This window comes from Ovis canadensis, chromosome 6 (assembly GCF_042477335.2).
Source record: "Ovis canadensis isolate MfBH-ARS-UI-01 breed Bighorn chromosome 6, ARS-UI_OviCan_v2, whole genome shotgun sequence".
NCBI lineage: Eukaryota > Metazoa > Chordata > Mammalia > Artiodactyla > Bovidae > Ovis > Ovis canadensis.
Genome location: NC_091250.1, coordinates 62,067,339 through 62,090,627, shown reverse-complemented (window position 1 = coordinate 62,090,627; position 23,289 = coordinate 62,067,339). Strand labels below are relative to the sequence as shown.

The following is a 23,289-nucleotide window of genomic DNA, read 5'->3' as shown; positions in this document are numbered from 1 at the left end:
CATGAACTCCTTATTGCCAAATTCAGACTTAAATTGAAGAAAGTAGGGAAAACCACTAGACCATTCAGGTATGACCTAAATCAAATCCCTTATGATTATACAGTGGAAGTGAGAAATAGATTTAAGGGACTAGATCTGCTAGATAGAGTGCCTGGTGAACTATGGACAGAGGTCTGGGACACTGTACAGGAGACAGGGATCAAGACCATCCCCATGGAAATGAAATGGAAAAAAGCAAAATGGCTGTCTGGGGAGGCCTTACAAATAGCTGTGAAGAGAAGTGAAAAGCAAAGGAGAAAAGGAAAGATATAAGCATCTGAATGCAGAGTACCAAAGAATAGCAAGGAGAGATAAGAAAGCCTTCCTCAACAATAAATGCAAAGATATAGAGGAAAAGAACAGAATGGGAAAGACTAGCGATCTCTTCAAGAAAATTAGAGATATCAAGGGAACATTTCACACAAAGATGGGCTCAATAAAGGACAGAAACGGTCTGGACCTAACAAAGCAGAAGATATTAAGAAAAGCTGGCAAGAATACACAGAAGAACTGTACAAAAAAGATCTTCATGACCAAGATAATCACGATGGTGTGATCACTCACCTAGAGCCAGACATCCTGGAATGTGAAGTCAAGTGGGCCTTAGAAAGCATCACTACGAACAAAGCCAGTGGAGGTGATGGAATTCCAGTTGAGCTATTTCAAATCCTGAAAGATGATGCTGTGAAAGTGCTGCACTCAATATGCCAGCAAATTTGGAAAACTCAGCAGTGGCCACAGGTCTGGAAAAGGTCAGTTTTCATTCCAATCCCAAAGAAAGGCAATGCCAAAGAATGCTCAAACTACCACACAATTGCACTCATCTCATACGCTAGTAAAGTAATGCTCAAAATTCTCCAAGCCAGGCTTCAGCAATACGTGAACCGCGAACTTCCAGATGTTCAAGCTGGTTTTAGAAAAGGCAGAGGAACCGGAGATCAAAGTACCAACATTCGCTGGATCATCGAAAAAGCAAAAGAGTTCCAGAAAAACATCTATTTCTGCTTTATTGACTATGCCAAAGACTTTGACTGTGTGGATCACAATAAACTGTGAAAAATTCTGAAAGAGATGAGAATACCAGACCACCTGACCTGCCTCTTAAGAAACCTATATGCAGGTCAGGAAGCAACAGTTAGAACTGGACATGGAACAATAGACTGGTTCCAAATAGGAAAAGGAGTACATCAAGTCTGGATATTGTCACCCTGCTTATTTAACTTCTATGCAGAGTATATCATGAGAAACGCTGGTCTGGATGAAGCACAAGCTGGAATCAAGATTGCCGGGAGAAATATCGATAACCTCAGATATGCAGATGACACTACCCTTATGGCAGAAAGTGACAAGGAACTAAAAAGCCTCTTGATGAAAGTGCAAGAGGAGAGTGAAAAAGTTGGCCTGAAGTTCAACATTCAGAAAACGAAGATCATGGCACCTGGTCCTATCACTTCATGGCAAATAGAGGTATAAACAGTGGAAACAGTGTCAGACTTTATTTTTGGGGGCTCCAAAATCACTGCAGATGGTGACTGCAGCCATGAAATTAAAAGACGCTTACTCCTTGGGAAGAAAAGTTATGACCAACCTAGATAGCATATTCAAAAGCAGAGACATTACTCTGCCAACAAAGATCCATCTAGTCAAGGCTATGGTTTTTCCAGTGGTCATGTATGGATGTGAGAGTTGAACTGTGAAGAAAGCTGAGCACCCAAGAATTGATGCTTTTGAACTGTGGTGTTGGAGAAGACTCTTGAGAGTCCTGTGGACACCAAGGAGACCCAACCAGTCCATTCTGAAGGAGATCAGCCCTGGGATTTCTTTGGAGGGAATGATGCTAAAGCTGAAACTCCAATACTCTGGTCACCTCATGTGAAGAGTTGACTCATTGGAAAAGACTCTGATGCTGGGAGGGATTGGGGGCAGGAGGAGAAGGGGACGACAGAGGATGAGATGGCTGGATGGCATCACCAACTTGATGGATGTGAATTTGGGTAAACTCCAGGAGTTGGTGATAGACAGGGAGGCCTGGCGTGCTGCGACTCATGGGGTCGCAAACAGTCGGATACGACTGAGCGACTGAACTGAACTGATGTTAAGGAGGGCAGAGGTAAAAGAGCCTGATTCGATCCCTGGTCTGGGAAGATCCCACATGCTGCGGAGTAACCAAGCCCATGTACCACAACTACTGGGCCCTTTCCTTGCTCTAGAGCCCTTGAGCCACAACCATTGAGTCGTTCTGCAACTACTGAAGCCTATGTGCCCTTGAGACCGCGCTCCACAACAAGAGAAGCCACAGTAAAGAGAAGCCTGTGCACTGCAATGAAGAGTAGTCCCCGCTCGCCGCAGCTGGAGAAAAAAGAATGCGCAGCAACAAAGACTAGGCACGGCCAAAAATAATAAATCTTAAAAAAAAATTAAATAGTAAATATAAACGTTTAAGTTAATTCAAATCCCATCCTATGACAGATGATGATAAAAGCAATAGCAGGTAATAAACTTAAAATACCTAGAAAAAACTTAAAATCTTAAAAAAAAAAAATCCATCTCTTTGAAACTGGGAAAAGATCATCATTTAATTTTATCCCAAAGTGAAAGTGTTAGTTGCTCAGTCCTGTCCAACTCTTTGTAACCCCATGGACTGCAGCCCACCAGGCTCCACCCTCCATGGATTTTTCCAGGCAAGAATACTGGAATGGGTTGCCATTTTCTTCTCCAGGGAATCTTCCCAACCCAGGGGTGGAACCTGGGTCTCCCACATTGCAGTGAGATTCTTTACCATCTGAGCCACTGAATCCCATTACCAAAAAAACACGATGCTGTGATTTCCCTGGTGGTCCACTGGCTAAGACTCTGCGACCCCAAACGAGGGGGTCGGAGTTTGATCCCTGGTCACAGAATTATATCTAACATGCTGCAACTAAGATTTTGCATGCGGGCAACTAACAAAAAGATCCCACATGCAGTAATGAAGATCGAAGATCTCATGAGCTAAAACTAAAGAAACAGACAAACAAAAAAGCACCATACTGTGGAATCCAGATTTTCAATGTATACAAAAGGCAACGTAAGATCTTGAGGTTTTTTTTTGTTTTTAAGACATACAGTCAATTTTCTTTTTCAGTTAATTCTAGTGGTGAAATAGGGAAAGGACTTTAGAAAGCACAGAGAAAAACTTGAAATAAGGCTGACACACTAATAAAGAGGTAACAGAAGATAGTACAGGAGAAGACAACATTTAAGCCTTTCATTTCAGGAGAGGCAAGTGTATAATAAGTTCCATTATATTTGACAAATGTCAACTCTGAAATGCCCCAGAACACTTAAAGTATTCAATAGGTTGTTAGAAATAACCACCTGTAGTTCCAGAGAAGGATCTGGGCTGGAAAAGTAGGGATCTTTGGTATACAGCTCACAACCAAAGCCATGGAAGTGAATGAAATCTCCCAGATAGGAATGTCAAGCAGAAAATGTATAAAAGGAAATGAAGAACCAGTAAGGGTAGAACTGAAACTGTCTATGAGATGCTAAGGAAGGAGACAACCTCAAAAAAGGTAACAATCAAGAGTGGGATGCTGCAGAGGTGTAAGTCTCTAATTTTAGCAAGAAGTCAGCCACCAACTAACAAAAAGCCTTACCAATTTTGTAAAATGAGAGTCTGCTATGATGCCTAACAGGTCAGAAAAAGGCCACAGGTACTACTGATATCTGAAAATACTCTCTAGGGAATGGAGAAAGAAGCTGACAATGTAAATGACTGAAAATCTGTATTGAAGGACTGGCTAATGTTGAAATTCACAAATGATACTGACAATTCCCACCAACATTCCAAGGGAATAGACAGCACATTCTCAAACCTGCTGGGTAGTAGACAAGTGGTGTAGCATGAAGAGGATAAGGATAATACAGGATCTGAGGCACTAGTAAGTCATGTGACTGACCAAAGTGTTCAAGGTAGATAAGGAAACAAAAGCTAAGCCAGAAGGTCAATATCTTAACAAAACTGACACAGAGGTCCAATCACTGGCATAAAATGTGAATAGTTGCAATATACTTGAAAATAATTTTTTAAGAAGCAATTTCAAATATATTTCCCCACACTGAATTCTACTTGCATTTTAGTCTCTATTATATCATTTAGCAATTACTTGGTGTGTCAGATGTCAGGGCTTTTTCCTTGTCATCCCAAGCAGTATGCAAGGCCTCTAAGACACACTACTAGGCACATTTTAGAAATGGAGGAACAGTTAAGCAACTTTCCAAAATGACACTGAAGTCTCAGGATTCAAATTTAGGTAGTCTGGCCCTTGAAGACAAAATTAATATTATTAGATATTTTGCACTGGTTATGAGCCCAGTTTTGGTATAAAACAGGGGTCTGAATCTTAACTCTTATCAATTACTGAGCCAGAGTTTTCTCACCTGTTTTAAAAAAAAACTGACATTAATAGCTCATATTCTGAAAAATATTTTAAATTAAGTATCCTCACAAACACAAATACCAAACTCTACCTATTATTATTATTTTCTTAGAACAGCAGGAGGAAGGGGGCAGGAGGTCGAGGTTGGAAGACTTCCACTTAAGTTTGACAGCAAACTTGAAAGGGACTAGGAGGTAAAGGATCAGGTGTCTCACCTGACTTGCAAGGCACGAGTCTTTTTGCCAGCATAACAGGTAGGCTACACTTTTATCCATCTTCCCATTAAAGATTTAGTGAGAGTCCATTACCTCCCAAGGCACTGGTTATCATGCTAGCTGCTCATACTGGAAGTAACTGTTCACAATGTCTTCGTGACAAAAAAGTACAGATCTCAACATATTTATGATGAATGCAAGATAGCTCCAGTTTTCCTTGTCTTTTCCCTTCATATTTATGATAAAAATTCTTGAAAATGAAACTAAAAACTTTAATAATAGTAATTCTGTAATAACAATTTAACAAATAGCTTCTTCAACAAGACAAAATCCAGTTTGTTAACAGAACATCAAACATTAAAATTATGTTCTCTGGCAATTGTAGGTTGATAATACTATTTCGTATCTTAAAGAGCCACTAAAAAAAATTAAGGCAATACACTCAAAAGAAACACAATTAAAAAGTAAAGCCCGTGAAGTGGTAGCCTATTTGCTCTTCACTCAAGCAGAGTCGAGTTTCTTCAAATGAACAGGGCTTCAGTTTAGGCACTGCTGACATCCTGGACTAAACAATTCTCTGTTGTGAGGGGGCTGTGCAGTACACTGGAGGGTGTTTAGCAGTATCTCTAACTTCTACCGATTAGAAGCCAATAGCACCTCTGCTCCATTTGTGACAACCAAAAATGTCTCCTGATACTGCCAAATATCAGAGGGGTGGGGCAATTCACCTGGGCTGAAAATAAGTGGATTAAAGAAAACCAAAATTGTTCCTTCCAACAGTAAGATGAGAAAATCATCCAATGTCTTTTTAAGAAAGAAGGAGGGAAATTTTATCATTTGAAAACAATATAGGTGCTATAAGAACCTTACCAGTAGAATTACTACTTTGTATTACTGAATTCTTTAAAAAAAAAAAAACAGTAACAATAAAGCTGAAACTCATAATCTGTTTTAACAGTTACTATTTAACAAGTTCTGAAGTTTATGTATTCTTTATTTCATTCCATAATTCCTTATATTCATTCTGAATGGAAGCCAATTAAAAATTATTTGAAGAAGGGCATGGAGCAACTATTTTTTAGTTTACTTACTTGAAACACATTTAGCTTAAATGTTTAGAAAAGCAGAAATTTTTATCAATATTTTTACTAACATGAAATCATGTCAAATGCCATTATAATTTGACATGGTTAAACCATCAGTTTGTCAACCCTCTGACTCTTTTTTCCTTTATAAATGTGTACTTCTTTTATATCGCAAGCAAAATTCAAAAAAGAATGTCCTTAATGGTCCTAACTCCCCTAATCGTCTGAAAATAGAACCCTTACTTCCTGACCACATTCAGTTAAGCTGCCATTACTGCACCAAAGGGTGCATAAATGATTTAAACCGTGTGTGTGTGTGTGTGTGTGTGTGTCAAAAGGGTGCATAAGTGATTTAAACCACGCGTGCGTGTGTGTTTGTGTTGGGGGCTCGGGATTGTGGGGAAGGCATTTGAGCTGGGAACTAACCATAGCCAATCCCAAATACTCAAGAAGAAAGTTGGCCCACAAAGATGGAAGGTCTAAACTGTCACCCTTACCAACGGGATCAGTCTCTGTACGACTCAAATTGGATTTTTGTCACTTGTAAAATCCAGATAATAAAGGTTCCAACATGAACTGTCTGCTGGTAAAGAAACTTATTTTTGTTGCATTAAGCAATTCCACACATAACACCCAACACCTGCAAACATTCCAGAGAGCTGCAGAGTATAGTTTGAGAAAAACTGGGAGGCCTGGCATGCTGCAGTCCATGGAGTCACAAAGAGTCGAACATAATGAGCAACTGAACTGAACTGACTACAGGCCACAGAAAACCACGCCGGTTGTTTCTGTATCTCAGTACAAGACCTAATCCACAGTCCAGTAAAGTCAGTTATACCTGTGATCCACACTAAGGGGACTATTTTCAAGAGAGTGGGATGCCCTTGAGAGTTAGCATTCAATTTCTACCATATGTATTCATCTATATATCCAGAAGAATGTAGTATTTTTAAAAAGTGAAATGCTGAACAGTACATAATATTAACTATACTTAATCAAAAATATTAACTCTGTATCAGTAAAATAGTATTTTTAGAACACTACCTAAAAGATCATCCTCTAAATGACAACATATTTTATAAACTGCTGCTTAATTTGGAAGACAGGGATTAGAATAGGGTAGGTTTAAAAGATTATTTTTTTAAAGAAAGAAACTCTGAATTACACTGTCCCACCTCCATACACTCCCAGAGATACAAAATTCCTTATCATTCTGCATAAAGGATTTCTTTAGCACTTCTTAGAGTTCAGGCCTGTTTATGATTGATTCCTTTTCAGTTTCTTATGTCGAAAACTGTCTTTGTTTCTGCCTTTGCTAGGACTAGAATTCTAGGTTGCCATAGTTTCCCCCCTTGAGAACTTAAATACTCTTGTTCCACTGTCCTCTTCTTCCTAGTAAGGTTTCAGATGAAAAACCTCTGTCATGCTATCTTTGTTCCTCTGTATATAATGTATCACTTTTCTCTGTTCCATTTAATATTTTCTCTTTATCACTGAGGTTAAGCAGTCTAGTCAAGGCTATGGTTTTTCCAGTGGTCATGTATGGATGTGAGGGTTGGACTATAAAGAAAGCTGAGCACCGAAGAATTGATGCTTTTGAACTGTGGTGTTGGAGAAGACTCTTGAGAGTCTCTTGGAATGCAAGGAGATCCAACCAGTCCTAAAGGAGATCAGTCTTGGGTGTTCATTGGAAGGACTGATGTTGAAGCTGAAACTCCAATACTTTGGCCACCTGATGTGAAGAGCTGACTCATTTGAAAAGACCCTGATGCTGGGAAAGACTGAGGGCAGGAGAAGGGGACAACAGAGGATGAGATGGTTGGATGGCATCACCGACTCGATGGACATGGATTTGGGTAAACTCTGGGAGTTGGCAATGGACAGAAAGGCCTGGCGTGCTGCAGTTCATGGGGTTGCAAAAAGTCAGACACAACTGAGCGACTGAACTGAACTGAACTAAGCAGTTTGATGATGAGTTATTTCCAGGAAAAAAAAAGTAATAGTTTTTGCACTTGGGTTCACTGAGTTTTAGAATTGTTATTTTATAGTTTTCACCAAAGTTAGAAAATTTTCACTCATTATCTCTTGCAGCCCACTCAGGTACTCTTGCGTGGAAAATCCCATGGATGGAGGAGCTTGGCAAGCTACAGTTGATGGGGTCGCAAAGAGTCGGACATGACTGAGCAACTTTACTTTCTGTTTCTTTCTTCCCCTTCAATGACTTCAATTTGAAAATAAAATACAGTTCACTAATGATATTTTTCAGACATTTTTTCTGTGTGCTTCACTTTGGATAGCCTCCATTGGTATGCCTTCAAGTTTACTAATCTCTTTTTCAATAGCATGTATCTGTGATTAATACTACACGTGTATTTTTTCATTTAAATAGTTTAGTTTTCATCTCTACAAATGTGAATTGGGTCTTTTTCTTTTAATCTTCCATGTCCTTTATTTAACTTCCAATCTCTTTCAGCTCAGGGACCTGCAATTATAGCCTATAGGCCAAATGCAACCTACCATCTATATCTATAGTAGAAAAAAAGTTATACTCCAGTATACAGTAATATGCATTCATTTAGACATTGTTTCTGGCTACTCTTGCACTACAACAAAGTTAGTTACAACAGAAGCTGTTCAGGCCACAAAAACAAAAATATTTACCATTTTATCCTTTGACAAAAATTTTGTACAGTCCTGATCTTAGCTTCTTAAACATAAAGAAGACAAATATAATTAACAGTCTTAATGCCATTTTCTATCATCTGTGTCATTTCTGAGTTGGTTTTAATTGACTGGTTTTTCTCATTATGAATCATTTTCCTACATCTTTTATTTTTACCATATGTTAAGATACAATGAATTTTACCATCTTTCTGAGTGCTTCATATTTTTCCATTCTTTAAATATTCTCTAGCTTTGTTCTAGTTCTAAATTAAGTTATTTAGAAAATGTTTGATCCTTTCAAACTTGCTTAAGGTTTTAAGCTGGAACCAGAGCAGCATTTAGTCTAGGCCAAGTTGGCTTAAAGCTCAACATTCAGAAAACGAAGATCATGGCATCCGGTCCCATCACTTCATGGGAAATAGATGGGGAAACAGTGGAACAGTGTCAGACTTCATTTTGGGGGGCTCCAAAATCACTGTAGATGGTGACTGCAGCCATGAAATTAAAAGACACTTACTCCTTGGAAGAAAAGTTATGACCAACCTAGATAGTATATTCAAAAGCAGAGACATTACTTTGCCAACTAAGGTCTGTCTAGTCAAGGCTATGGTTTTTCCAGTAGTCATGTATGGATGTGAGAGTTGGACTGTGAAGAAGGCTGAGCACCGAAGAATTGATGCTTTTGAACTGTGGTGTTGGAGAAGACTCTTGAGAGTCCCTTGGACTGCAAGGAGATCCAACGAGTCCATTCTGAAGTCCATCTCCTGATCAGCCCTGGGATTTCTTTGGAAGGAATGATGCTAAAGCTGAAACTCCAGTACTTTGGCCACATCATGTGAAAAGTTGACTCATTGGAAAAATCTTTGATGCTGGGAGGGACTGGGGGCAGGAGGAGAAGGGGACGACAGAGGATGAGATGGCTGGATGGCATCACAGACTCGATGGATGCGAGTCTGAGTGAACTCCGGGAGCTGGTGATGGACAGGGAGGCCTGGTGTGCTGCGATTCAGGGGGTCGCAAAGAGTCGGACACAACTGAGCGACTGAACTGAACTGAACTAATTTTGTACCACTGAAACAAAACTCTTCTGAATACTCTAGTTGATACACTGTGAATTATGAGATATTTTCCCCACTTTGACTACTGGCAACAGGCACAATTCATAGAATTGAGAGAGCTCTAGGAATTCTTTTTCCTCTAATTCTTTAGGTTTATCTTCCCCCAGCCTTGGGTAGTTTACTCACACAGGTTTTGTTCACTACTCAGCTCAAGACTAGAGAGAGGACCCCCTAAAGATCTCTGACACTCTGCATAGCTCTTTCCTCTCCAGTCCTCTGCCCAAAGAATTCTGACCACTTTAATTAGCCTCCTTACATTCCCAGTTCATCTCCACAACTCAAGGTGCTTACCAGACTCAACCTGGATTCCCCTTCCTATATCATATACTGGAAACTTTCTCCAGGCACTAAGCTGGGGCTCACCTCATTTGTCTCCTGTCTCTCAAGGGTCACTGTCCTTTCTTGCCTGCCATCCAATATCTTGAAAACTGCTGTTTCATATACTTTGTCCAGGTTTTTAGTTGTTCCAAGCTGAAGAGTAATTCCAGTCCCTGTTACTCCATCTTGGCCAGAAGCAGAAGTCCTAAAAGCTACTAAAATTTTCTAACCAGGGAAAACTGCTTAAAGGGTAAATGGAAAGCCATGATAAAGTAGATGGGACCTAATTATATCATTGTATACACTTAAGGAAAGGAAAACCTCCTTTCCTTATATTATTACCATTTATTATATTATTTATAACATTCATACATTTTGCTGATTGCTATTTTTATGGCGTTAACTAATTTATTCATTATTGTTAGGAGTCACTCAAATCTATTGCTCCTGGTAATGAAATGAAAATAGTTATCTAGGGTGGCTCAGAGGATAAAGCGTCTGCCTGCAATGCAGGAGAGCCAGGTTCGATCCCTGGGATGGGAAGATCCCCTGGAGAAGGAAATGGCCACCCACTCCAGTATTCTTGCCTGGAGAATCCTATGGACAGAGGAGCCTGAGCGAGCTACAGTCCACGGGGTCACAAAGAGTCGGACACAACTGAGTGACTTCATGTCAATATTATTTATCTAATAAATTTTAAATTTCAAAATGCCTATTACATGAATTGAACAAATTCCAGTTAGAATTTCTTCAAGATATATAAAAACAAGTAGTTGACAATATGTTTACATGGACCTGTGAGGTAAGTTACATTTTCCCAACCCACCTGATCTGAAATATGCCTTAAAATATTTTTAAATTTTGAGTTTCAGACACAAAGTTACAACAGTAGTACAAACAATTCCTAGTCTCCATTTCCCTCAGACTAGCAAATGTTAACATTTTACCATATTTGTATATTAAACACTTTTAAAACCATTTAAGAGCACATTATAGACATAAAACCACTTTACCCAAAAACTTGTGTTTATTGTCAAGAAACATTGTCTTATACAATCACATGCAATTATGACTGATACAATACTTCCACAATAGATTTTTATTCAGATGTTTCCAACTATCCCTCTAATATCCTTTATTTGGGGGTGGAAGTGTGAAGTAACGTTGAGAAACTCTGAACTCAGGCCAAATCAGGATAGCCTCCATTTTGTTTGTTATTTTAATTAAGCTGAGCTGGAACATGAACACACCACTCATTTACATATTGTCTGTGGATGATTTGGGGACACAAGAGCAGAGCTGAAAAGTCACAACAAACTCAGTGTGATCCAAAGAGCCTAACACTTTCATTATCTGATCCATTAGAGAAAATGTTTGGCAACTCCATCCTTAGAGCACAAGAAAAATTTGTTCCTGATCCAGTTTAGATAAATCTGTCATGTGTAACCTAGCTGTTGCGACCTCTGGGGTTCCTTTACTTTGGTACTCTGCAGTCTTTATTCTTCATAATCTTAAACATTTTGAAGAGTAAATGCTGTTTACTTTATAGGATGTCCTTCCATCTGTGTCTGTCTGCCAGTTTCCTTAAGCTTAGATTTCAGCTTATGCAATTTTGGCAAGAATCACACCAAAGCTATACCGTGATTCTTCGTGATGCATGTGGAATTTATTTGTCCATTATTGGTGATGTTAATTTAGAACACTTAATTAAGGTGGGTTCTGTCAGATTCCCTCACTGTCCTGTTACTGTTGTTCTCTTTATAGTTGACACATGCTTTGCGAGATGCGCTTGGACACTATAAGCAAGCTCTGTTTCTCATCAGACGTTAAGCAGTGGCTTAGACATCGCTGATGGCGCTGCCCGAAACGATCACTATAGTGGCTGCCACTGTGTGGTGTAAGCTTCACCATTTCTTCTGCGTTTATTAGGTGGAATTCTTCTGTAAAGGGAAGCTATCGCCTTTCCTCCACTTATTTAATTATTTAACTCAGCGTAGACTTCTAAACTGTCGTTTTATTTTGTGGGTTTTAATCTATTATTGTCATTATTTACTTTGATGACCGAAGTGTCCATGATTTGGCTAAAAGAAGCCTCTTCAAACTGGCTCCCTTTGTGTGTCCTTCTGGCAGGTCCCCATCATTCTTTGCGTGAAACGTCTTTTTTAATAATGGCAACAACGTGGAAATGACCCAAATAGCCATGTGTGTGAATTAAATAAAGATTGGTCGGAAGACAATGAAAAATTATGAAGACACTAAAGAGAGCAAGGTAGAAGATCTACAGTTAACAGAACAATGTTGAGAGTATGATGCTAGACTTTAAAAAGAAAAAAAAAGACACGTCTCTGTTTATACATGCATACAATTTTCTATAAAGATATTAACAAGGCAGGGTAGCATTATCTCCAAGACTATAGCAGTGGAACTGAGCATCTTACTTTTTATTTTACAATCACTGGCTATCAGAAATTTTAAAAAGTATTTTCAAGACTAACACTTTTAAATTTAACATGTAATTAAAATGCACACTGTACAAATTATATAATTAGAACGGTATAATATTTATAGTCTCATTAAAATCTATAAAATTTGTTCTAAAATTCTTTCTAAAAACATTGAAGTATCTTTCAAGTCCCAGTTGTAATCAACAAATTCTAATTGGCTAATGAAACTAGACAAAGGAAACTATCCTTATGCTGTAGTCCTTGTTACATTAACTATATAATACTCAATATTAACTCTTTAAAGCTTTCACTTTCCCTTTGAACTGTATCATCTTATCTTGCTTATGTAGGAGAGAAAAGGGGGTGATACAAGGAAGGGAAGATGGAAATAGGCTTATGATCTAAATACCATTATGTAAGTAACTTCTTTTCAATAAAACCTAACAGAGTTTCCAAAATGACCGGATATAACACTTTCATAAAACGTTTGGGTAAAAGACTAATATAATGCTTACCTAGTGAGTCGTTTAGGTGGAGGCCGCTCACCAAATTTTCTAGAAGAAATAAGAAAAAAATAAATAGGCTATATGACATATTCTACAACATTTTAGACACCATGAAATCTCCTTTACGACTTATACTTCAACCCTACTAAAGGCCACTGTAAAAAGAAATCCTCCAGTAAATACCAACACTCAGTAGTAACAAAATACAGAGTTTAAAATTGTTTCTAAACAAAACAGACCCTAGGTAGGACTGACACATCCACACACTGAGTGTGTATTACACTGATTAGGCAACCCACTCCAGAGTTCTTGCCTGGAGAATTCCAGGGACGGGGGAGCCTGACAGGCTGCCGTCTATGGGGTCACACAGAGTCAGACACGGCTGAAGTGACTTAGCAGCAGCAGCAGTTACTTCCCAGAGACACCTTGCTAAAACACCTAACAAAAGATGATCTTCCAGTCTCACATAATCTGCAGCATTCAAAAAATTCCTCACAGCCCAAGGGGGTGTAGATCTCACAGATGTTTACCATGTGGCAAGCATTATGTTATACCCTTTGCTAACCCTTTTTAACCATTATAAAATAATTCTGGAAGGCACATTTTAAAGATGTAGAAAGCAACTTGCCTAATGTCACAAAGTGAGCTAGGTGGCAGGCAAAGTTAAGATTTAAGCCTAGATGTTGACTGATTAATTAGTTCATAATATATGGCCCTTCAAAAAGAAATATGCTAAATATTCTAGCATAGAACCACAGACAGACAGTACATTGGGAGAAGGCAAAGAGAAAAAGCACAAGCAAAGACTAGCACAATTTAGGCTGGAATTAGAATACAGCATGGGTGGTAAGAGAGATTCCAAGAGTAAATCAGCTGAGTTCAAATCTATCATTTAGTGTTTATTTCCCGTGCAGCCCTGAAGTTATCTGACTCTCTAGTTCAGTTTCCTTCCTCATCTGCAAAACTGACAAAGCGGTTGTACTGACCTCAAGGAGTTGCTGAAGGATTAAAAGTGCTAACTAATATACAGAAGACCTGGAACACCTGGAATTATTAATTATTAGTAAATGTTAGTAATTATTACTGTTTTCTAGTTATAAAAGCTAAGCCAAAATAACGATATTAAGTGTGATATTAATAAAGATAAACAAGTTTAAGAGGAAGAAGAAACTAATCCTTATGTGATGACTTGTCTCCTCTGAAATAAAAAATGAGGTCTTCTGAAAGACAGGGCAGAGGCACACAGCACTTGAAGAAAAAAGATCAATAGAATTTTTCTTTCTTTTTAAAGCCACACTGCAGTTATAAATAGGTTAAGTGACTTGTTCATAATGGGTTATAGGTTTGAGAAGCCTAATTTGACTTAAGAGTTCTCTCCTCTATTTGCGGTATTTTACACAATTATTAAATTGATGACAAAAGTCTTAAAATCCCATGTAGTTCATTCTGTTGAGTAATTTAACATTCTATGACACTGTTTATGAACTTGGTTTATAAGAAATTGCCCTTGAATATTTTGGTATTTCAGTTAACCCTAAAATACTGAAAAGTGGCTTTAACTGAAACAGCACCCCAAAATGAGTCAAGAATACCAAGTTTTTGTCAGAAGGATTAATAGTAAGTAATCCTCTTTGATTTCTATAAACACAATAACTTAGTAATATCAACAAGGCTGCTGAAGGACAAAGGTTTTAAAACACTGAACTACTGCTTAATCTATGATGTGAATTCCAATTATGGAATTAAAGGCAAAAATCTATTCCTGAAACTTTCCACAGGAAAGTTTTTTTTTTTCAATTTTTGAGGCTGATTAAATTTGCCATTGCAGCATATGATTAAAATTTAAAAGTGCCTCACTAGGTTAGATTTAGTATATTTTACAAAACCCCAAAAGTTTAAGACAATCTTTAAATTACTTCTTTGCATATATATATTTAAGAACAGAGTCACACTTTATAAAGAGAAGCAGAGAATATAGAGAGAATCTAAGAGCTTAAAATGGTGAAAATTTTAGAGAGACAAAGCTAACTAATGAGATGAAACTTTTCAGTTAGAATCATGATACTAATCATACTAGCTAATAACTCTGACCATCGCACATCCTTTGGAATCTAATACATAATTTAACATAGGTCTATTATATAACTAATAAGATCCACTGCTCTCAAAATTCAAAAGCAAACTTTGTTTTCTGGTACTCTGAAATGCTTTAAAAATCAGATTAAATCAACTGAATGTTGATTCAAATATCTGTCTACATTCTTTTCCGGAACTGCCCATTCAATGAAGTCAACAATCAGATGCTGCTTGTGCAACATCACTCCTGCCCCCAGAGAAAACATGAAAAAGAGATTTGCCTGCTGAGCTTGAACAGTATTTCAAAATGATGCACTGTTCTATCTGAGTGCTATCTGAAGGTTAGGAATCTTATAAATGACAGTAAGATTAAATCACTTCTTCAGTGTATAATAAAGCATCTCCAGTAAGTGTCTGTAAACTCAATCCTCTCTTTAATGCATATGCCATCACACTTCTACCGATCTCATTAAACGTAATGGTTACTGTATCTAATAGAATGGGAGAAGGGTAATAAAATGGGTCTCCTGAAGATAGAAAGCCTAGAGATAAACCCATGCACCTATGGGTACCTTACTTTTGACAAAGGAGGCAAGAATATACAATATGACAATGACAGTCTCTTCAGTAAGTGATGCTGGGAAAACTGGACAGCTACATGTAAAAGAATGAAATTAGAACACTTCCTAACACCATACGCAAAGACAAACTCAAATGGATAAAAGATGTCAATGAAAGGCAAGAAACTATAAAGCCCTTAGAGGAAAACAGGCAGAACACTTGATGACATAAATCCCAGCAAGACACTCTATGACCCACCTCCTAGAATAATGGAAATAAATATAAATAAACAAGTGAGACCTACTTAAACTTAATAGCTTTTGCACAGCAAACTATAAACAAGGTAAAAAGACAACCCTCAGAATGGAGAAAATAACAGCAAATGAAACAACTGACAAAGGATTAATTTCCAAAAATATACAAGCAGTCCATACAACTCAATATCACAAAAACAAACAACCCAATCAAAAAGAGGGCAAAAGACCTAAACAGACATTTCTCCAAAAGAGACACACTGATGGCTAATAAATACATGAAAAGATGTTCAGCACTGCTCATTAGAGAAATACAAATCAAAACTACAGTGAGATATCCCCTCACAAGTGACAGAATGGCCATCATCAAAAAATCTACAAACAATAAATGCTGGAGAGGGTGTAGAGAAAAGGGAACCCTCTTGCACTGTTGGTGGGAATATATATTCAGTCACTATGGAAATTCCTTAGAAAACTAGGAATAAAACCACCATATTACCCAGCAATCCCACAACTAGGCACATAACCTAAGCGAGAAAGACATGTACCCCGATGTTCCCTGCAGCACTATTTATGATAGCTAGGACATGGAAGCAACCTAGATGTCCACTGACAGAGGAATGGAGAAAGGAGCTGTGGTCCATGTACAGGATGGAATATACTCAGCCAGAAAAAGGAATGCATTTGAGTCAGTTCTAATGAGGTAGATGAACCTAGAGCCTATCATACAGAATGAAAGTCAGAAAGAAAAATAAGCACTGTGTTTCGACACATAAATATGGAATCTAGAAAGATGGTACCTACGAAACTACTTGCAGGGCGCAATGGAGACACAGAGAACAGACTCATATGGACACAGGCAGTGGGGAGGGAGGTGGGGTGGGGCATGGAGACAGCAACACAGAAACAGATATACTATCGTACGTAGAACAGGCAGCCAACTGGAATTTGCTGCGTGACTCCGGGAATGCAAACGAGGGCTCTGTAACAACCTAGAGGATTGGGATGCAGAGCAAGGCGGCCGAAAGGTTCAGAGAGAGAAAGGTATACATAGGTATACCTATGGCTGATTTATGTTGATCTATGGCAGAAACCAATACAATATTTTAGAGCAATTATCCTTCGATTAAAAATAAGTAAATTTAATCATTGAAAAGGGTTTTCTGAGAAAATTCATAAAAGTGTTTAGTAGGTTCGCAATGCATAACTCTGAAGCTCACAACTGAACTAGATTCTAATTATTCAGTTAAATTCATAGATCTACATATTTAAAACTGTCAACTTATACCAAGATACTATATGCACCCTATACTTATCAAGAGCCACTTTCCTCTACTGATCTACATAACACTTCAGGAATTATCTTCTGCAGAAAGAAGGCCCATCTTTGAACATGAGTGAGTCAAGAAAATTCATGATATAGTATTTATATTATACAATCAAAATAACCAGTTTTCAGCAGAAATGACAAGTCAGATAACAATTACTCAGAGACTGATTATAATTTAAAGATTAAGTCCTATTCCTCCCTTTTGCAGTAGGGAGTAGGGACACTACAAAATTTTTATCTTTACTTCTAATCTATTTTTAAAACAAGATGTCTACTGACATGTGTTGACAACTGAAATAAATCGGATCAATGAAGTTTAGACCACTCTTCTGTAAGACACTTTCATAAGATGTGCAGTCAATTCAGTTGAGTTCAGTTGCTCAGTCGTGTCCGACTCTTTGAAACACCATGAATCACAGCACGCCAGGCCTCCCTGTCCATCACCAACTCCCGGAGTTCACTCAGACTGATGGCCATCGAGTCAGTGATGCCATCCAGCCATCTCATCCTCGGTCGTCCCCTTCTCCTCCTGCCCCCAATCCCTCCCAGCATCAGAGTCTTTTCCAATGAGTCAACTCTTTGCATGAGGTGGCCAAAGTACTGGAGTTTCAGCTTTAGCATCATTCCTTCCAAAGAAATCCCAGGGCTGATCTCCTTCAGAATGGACTGGTTGGATCTCCTTGTAGTCCAAGGGACTCTCAAGAGTCTTCTCCAACACCACAGTTCAAAAGTTTCAGCTTAGGGAAAATATTATTTTAACTGTATCTGTTTTCATACACCTGGCAGTGCTGAAGATTTTTCAGAAGTTTCCATCAATCACTAAATATACTTCCTACCTATACAAGGTTCCCACATATCCTCCAATCCATTAGAATTTTCAAGTAAGTAGAAGAGTTGAACTTTGCATACTTTACTTCTTTTTTGCTCATGGTGGACATGTAATATTGTTTCCCCCACAACAGATACATTTCTTCTATATTAACCAATCTGTTAAGGAAGTACATGATCACAAACATATTGAGGATAAACACGATAAAGTTATCAAAACTTCACCATCTTAACACCTTTTCTAGCTAACAGATGCTTCACAAGAGAAAAATCAAGTCAAAAACCAAAAGGTGAGGTATGGAAAGAAAAGAAAAAACTTTGAATATAGAACAATTTAGTAATTACACTGCTAGGATATTGTCTAGTGATGATATTAGACCTGTTGAGTTTCTAGATGCAAAAGCCGGCTCAAATCATGTGGGAAACTATTCTGCCCTTGGGTGTAAAACTAAAAGTAATTTCCTCTAGTATTTTGAATTTCACAAGTTTTCTGCTTAATGCAGAAATGAGATTAAAATAAATTATTAACTCAAGTAACATCGAAGAGAGCATGAACAATCCAAACTCCTAATGAAGTCAAATTTCATGCAAATACAACACTGAATGAACAGCAAGCTGAGAAAAGTACACTTGTTTTATACACTTGTCGGGTTTCCCTGGTGCCTCAGATAGTGGAGCATCTGCCTGCAATGCGGGAGACCCGGGTTCGATCCCTGGGTCAGGAGGATCCCCTGGAGAAGGAAATGGCAGCCCACTCCAGTACTCTTGCCTGGAGAGTTCCATGGAGGAGGAGCCTGGTAGGCTACAGTCCATGGGGTTGCAAAGAATTGGACACTGAGCAACTTCACTTCACTTCATACCAAATCTTCTCTAAGTAGTATACAGTTCAAAAACAGTACTAGAATTGTTTTTTCCCCCTCCTGCACCAAGTAATTTATTTATTTATTTTGTTTTGTTTTTTATTACAAATATAATCCTGAGCTGAAAAACTGGGATTTGGGGGAGAGCCATGTTTGCATACAAAATATCCAAAGGACGTTTATTCTTTTACTTTTCTCTAGTGATAGTCAACTGCCACAGACAGTTCTGAATGTGTGACTTGGGAGATGTTTATAGTTTGGTGTGGCGCCCAGGTCTGGAGCCTGCGGGGGTGCTGGCCATGGAGGCCGAGGCTGCAGCGTCCTCTGCTTCCTCCAGTTCATCCTGGAGCTCCTGGCTGACACTGGACTGCAGGGCTGCGGGTGTGAGCCACTCCTTTGGGAGGCAACTCTGTAGAAAAGGTATACAGGAGCTGAAGCAGGCAAGCCGACTGATCCAGCGAGGAATCTCTTTCCCACAGAGAATCTCTGATAAAGCCGAAGAAAAGTGATTGCAACTTTTATGCATCAAATGATAGGCACTGCCTTTGTAGTCTTTTCCCAATCCTTCCAATTTTTTCTATATCATCTTCTAGGAAGTCAGTGCTCCCTAAAACAACAGCTTCTTTAAATTTAAATGTTTCTCCTAGTTCAGAAGCATTTCCTGGGGAAATTTCAAATATTCCAGAAAAGGGATAAGGATGGCCACCATAAGCAAATTCTCTGCCATATACTTCAATTCCTGAATGAAAAACTCCAATTCCGATGGAAGAAGTGTATTCGTTCATCCAGTACATGTGGTACACGTCGAGCACCCCTAACTGGTTAGCCCCCATCCTCCTCCCGGCGGCCGCCGCCTCGCGCTCCAGCCAGCCGCTCCGTTCCGCGGGGCCGAAGCCGTTGTCACCCACGCGGACGCCTCAGGGGGCTGGAGCCGGGCCCTAAGCGCACAGCCCGGCCGGCGGGAGCCAGGGCGGAAGCATAGGGAAGCTAGTCGCTCCCGGGCGCCGCCGACAGGACCCTCTGCGCCCACCGGGCCGGACCGCTGGCGGCCCGCTCCGGCTCAAGCGCCTGAGTACTAGAATTTTTGAATCATGGTTCAAGACAGTGAAACAAAACAACATTAAACAAGGGAAAAATAAGGAAACCTGATTGATACCCTCAAGAATCCATACCTGATCATTCCACCAGGAGAAAGAAACAAATAGATGATACACATGATCCCCATAGTCTATGCTAACATATAATATGAAAAACAAAGCAATAGGTACCGGAAAGCTGTTGAGCAATCTACTCACCAAAACAGAACAGGCTAATTAGAAAAGGCTACATGCAACAGACCATCTTTGTCCTCAGATTCATTCATTCACCTAGTATGTACCAAGTATAGGTACTTGCTATAAATCAGTGAAAAAAAGACACAAAATCCATTCCCTTATGGCACTGACATGCAGTTAAGACAAATGGACAATGGTGTATATTCAAGATGTTCATCAATGTAATTTCTTTTTTAAAAAGCTAGAAAAAAACATTATACTTATTGAATATGATTGAAAAGACTAATATTGGAACAATCTAAAAATACAGTTCAAGTAAACATGTAACAACTTCACTTCTAAAGCTTCATTCTGTATCTATGACAGAAAACAGTCTATGTATTGAGTCAAAAAACTGAGCAAGACAAGCCACACCTTGTTCACAATTCAATTTTTAGCTTTAACTTACTCTTACCTTAAGACCTGTCAAGATGTAACTACTGGTCTTGGATACAACAAAAAAAGACGGTCAAGGCATGACGCATTCTCCTGAACCACACTTACTAAACATTTTCTATTAGAACAAATATTTTATGGCACATGCCACACTTGCAGCTGGCCCCATCAGGTGAAGAAACATGTTCCCCTTCTTACTAGTATACTGCACAGAACATCTGAAAGGCACTGCTTCCTTAATTTTAAAATCCCTTTATTCTACCTTTTTTTTTTTCAATTAAAACAACAACAAACTTTGTTAGTCTGTCATCAATCTGTGCAAAGAAGCAGGAAGAGTGGAAAGATACAAACTAGGAGTGACCGAGAACATGGTTTCCAGATATTCTCTGCATCTGGCTTTTGAGGTATCTCCAAAGTTAGCATCAGATTAGGAAAAAGGTGCTTTTCCTAAAACTCATACCTGCAGAGGGATTTGCTCCAGTTAAATCTGTGATAGCCATAGGCCTCACAACCCAGACAGCACAGCTGAGCTGAGAACCCTGGCATCCATGAACATCACCTATAAAGACCTCATATGAAAAGTATATGTCTTAACATCTATGGCCTCAACAAGAGAGAGCAGTAAAATGCTGCACAACTGCTTCAATTTCATGCCAAAAGACTGAAAAGGACAAACTGACATCAAATGCCTCCTAACATGGCAAGAGCACAGTGTCATTTCTGTAATTTCACTGACAAAAACACAACTTGAAGCCAAAGAAGACGAAACATAACAAACCCAAATTGTGGAAGAGTCAACAAAATAAGTGGATTATACTTTTAAAAGCATCAAGGTTGTAAAGGACCAAAAAACTGAGAAACCTGCTCAGGTTAGAAGAGACTGAGGAAACACGATCACTGAAAACAACAGACCATCCAGGATTTACTTCGGCCAGAAAAGGAAATTAAGTGACAACATCTGCATAAATGGTAGATTAGAAAATAGGATCATATAAATTTTAATATCTAATTTTGATAGCTGTACAGGCATTAAATAAGAGAATGTCTTTAATTTTAGAAACACTGTAGTGTTTAGGAAGAAAAGGCAATGATGTCTACTTACCTTCAAAAGGTTCAGGAAAAAGAAGATTGTGTGTGTGTGTGTGTGTGTGTGTGTGTGTGTGTGTGTGTGTGTAGATACACAGAGGGATAATCTAAATGTGGTAAAATGCTAATAACTGAAGTATCTGGCTGAACTTCTCTGTAATATTTTGTAATATTTGCAATTTTTCTGTAAACTGAAATTTTATCAAAACAAAAAAGGCAGAGAAGCACTAACCTGATCTAGGTGCTGGCTTAACACTAATCTCCACAGAACCTGGTGGCGACAAACAAACATTCACTGGAGGTGATAAGAGGCTCTACGGCCAGCTTCCTGGCACAGCTCTTATGCTCCTATGACAACTTGCTATAGACGTAAAGTTTGATTATACCCAGTGTTGATGTACAAGTGGAGAAACAGGAACTCTCATGCACTGTGGGGAGTTTAAATTTGTGCAGTCATTTTGGAAGACATCTGGCAGCATCTACTGTAATTCAAGATGTGCATTCCTTTGAATACCTAGCACTCTCTATTCGGGAAATTTATTATATAGGTAGACAAATGTGACTATGCAACAATTTGTATACAAAGATATTCAATAAAGCATCATTTGTATTAATAAAAAAATTTTTTTAATCCATGATAATTAGGAATGGATTGCTGGTTACACATAGCACCTCACAATCATGCCTATAGACACAAACACAAAGAAAAGAAAAAAGTAAAAAGAGCTATCCAATTAATAGTGTTAATTTTTTTCTTTTTTTTGGCCATGCTGCCACCACTGGACTGCTAGGGAATTCCCAGAAGCATTAATTTTGAATGGAAAAATGAGATATATATTTTCATTCCCCTCCCCAAGTGTGTATATAAAATAATACACACACATACATATACACATATATATATACACACCATTCCCACTAATTATCAGTATTAGTGATAATGGTGAGCAGCAGCAGAATTCCATTTTGCTCTAGAATGTATTATATATAATCTGGCAGATGTTTTTTAGCTAGGCTTGGCTTAGGTAAACAGCCAAATAAAATTGCAATATCTAAACATCAGTTAAGGCCACTCATATATTGAGTCTAGAAGAAGGGTGGCTTAAAATAAAAACTGAGAAAAACATATAAGTTAAAATTTCACCCCACAAAATGTTCTCAGTAAACAAATTTCACTAGGGGAAATAATACAGGAAAAAATATGCCAGATCCAAATAAAGAAATTCACACCCTTATGGAAAACAGACACTTCCACATAGGAAAATATAATGCAACTTACAGAAGTTTACAGAGGTCCTAACCTTAACCATCTGTTTAATTTCTGCAAAAGAATTCAATTTTTGCTAAGAACTCCTTCAGACACCTTACTTGATCTTATGCACTGCCTTTTAAGGCAATATTTAAGAGGTGAAAAGTGTCATTTGATAAAAGCACACACAATCTGTCACAAATACAGGTCACGGGACAGGTAGCCGCGTAGTCCGTACGGGCATGGACTCAGGAGGGAGGTTGTTTAAATTCACACCCTAACTTTAAAGCAAAGGAACAGAAGTTACTTAAACTCTCTGTTTCAGTTTTCTCAATTCGAAACACAGATGAAAGTATCTCTGTACAGAATTCTTACAAGAATTTAAAAGGTTCCTAAGTGTACAGACCGAGGGATTTTCTGGAGATTCAGTGATTGGGAACCCACACTTCCAATGCAGGGGGTGCATGTTCAGTCCCTGGTTGGGGAAATAGGACCCTACATGCCATGAAGTGCAACCAAAAAAAAA

At 38.5% G+C, this 23,289-nt stretch overlaps 1 protein-coding gene and 1 pseudogene across 12 annotated transcripts in view; both read right to left on the bottom strand.

Moving 5' to 3' along the window:
- RBPJ (recombination signal binding protein for immunoglobulin kappa J region) overlaps positions 1–23,289 on the bottom strand; it is a 237,102-nt gene that overhangs the window by 30,959 nt on the left and 182,854 nt on the right. For all 12 annotated transcript variants that reach the window (XM_069593804.1, XM_069593805.1, XM_069593814.1 and 9 more), the window contains one exon: positions 12,820–12,858. In XM_069593804.1, the coding sequence (XP_069449905.1) occupies positions 12,820–12,858 (39 nt within the window). The remainder of the gene's footprint in view (positions 1–12,819; positions 12,859–23,289) is intronic.
- LOC138442457 (deubiquitinase DESI2 pseudogene) lies at positions 18,793–21,873 on the bottom strand (annotated as a pseudogene).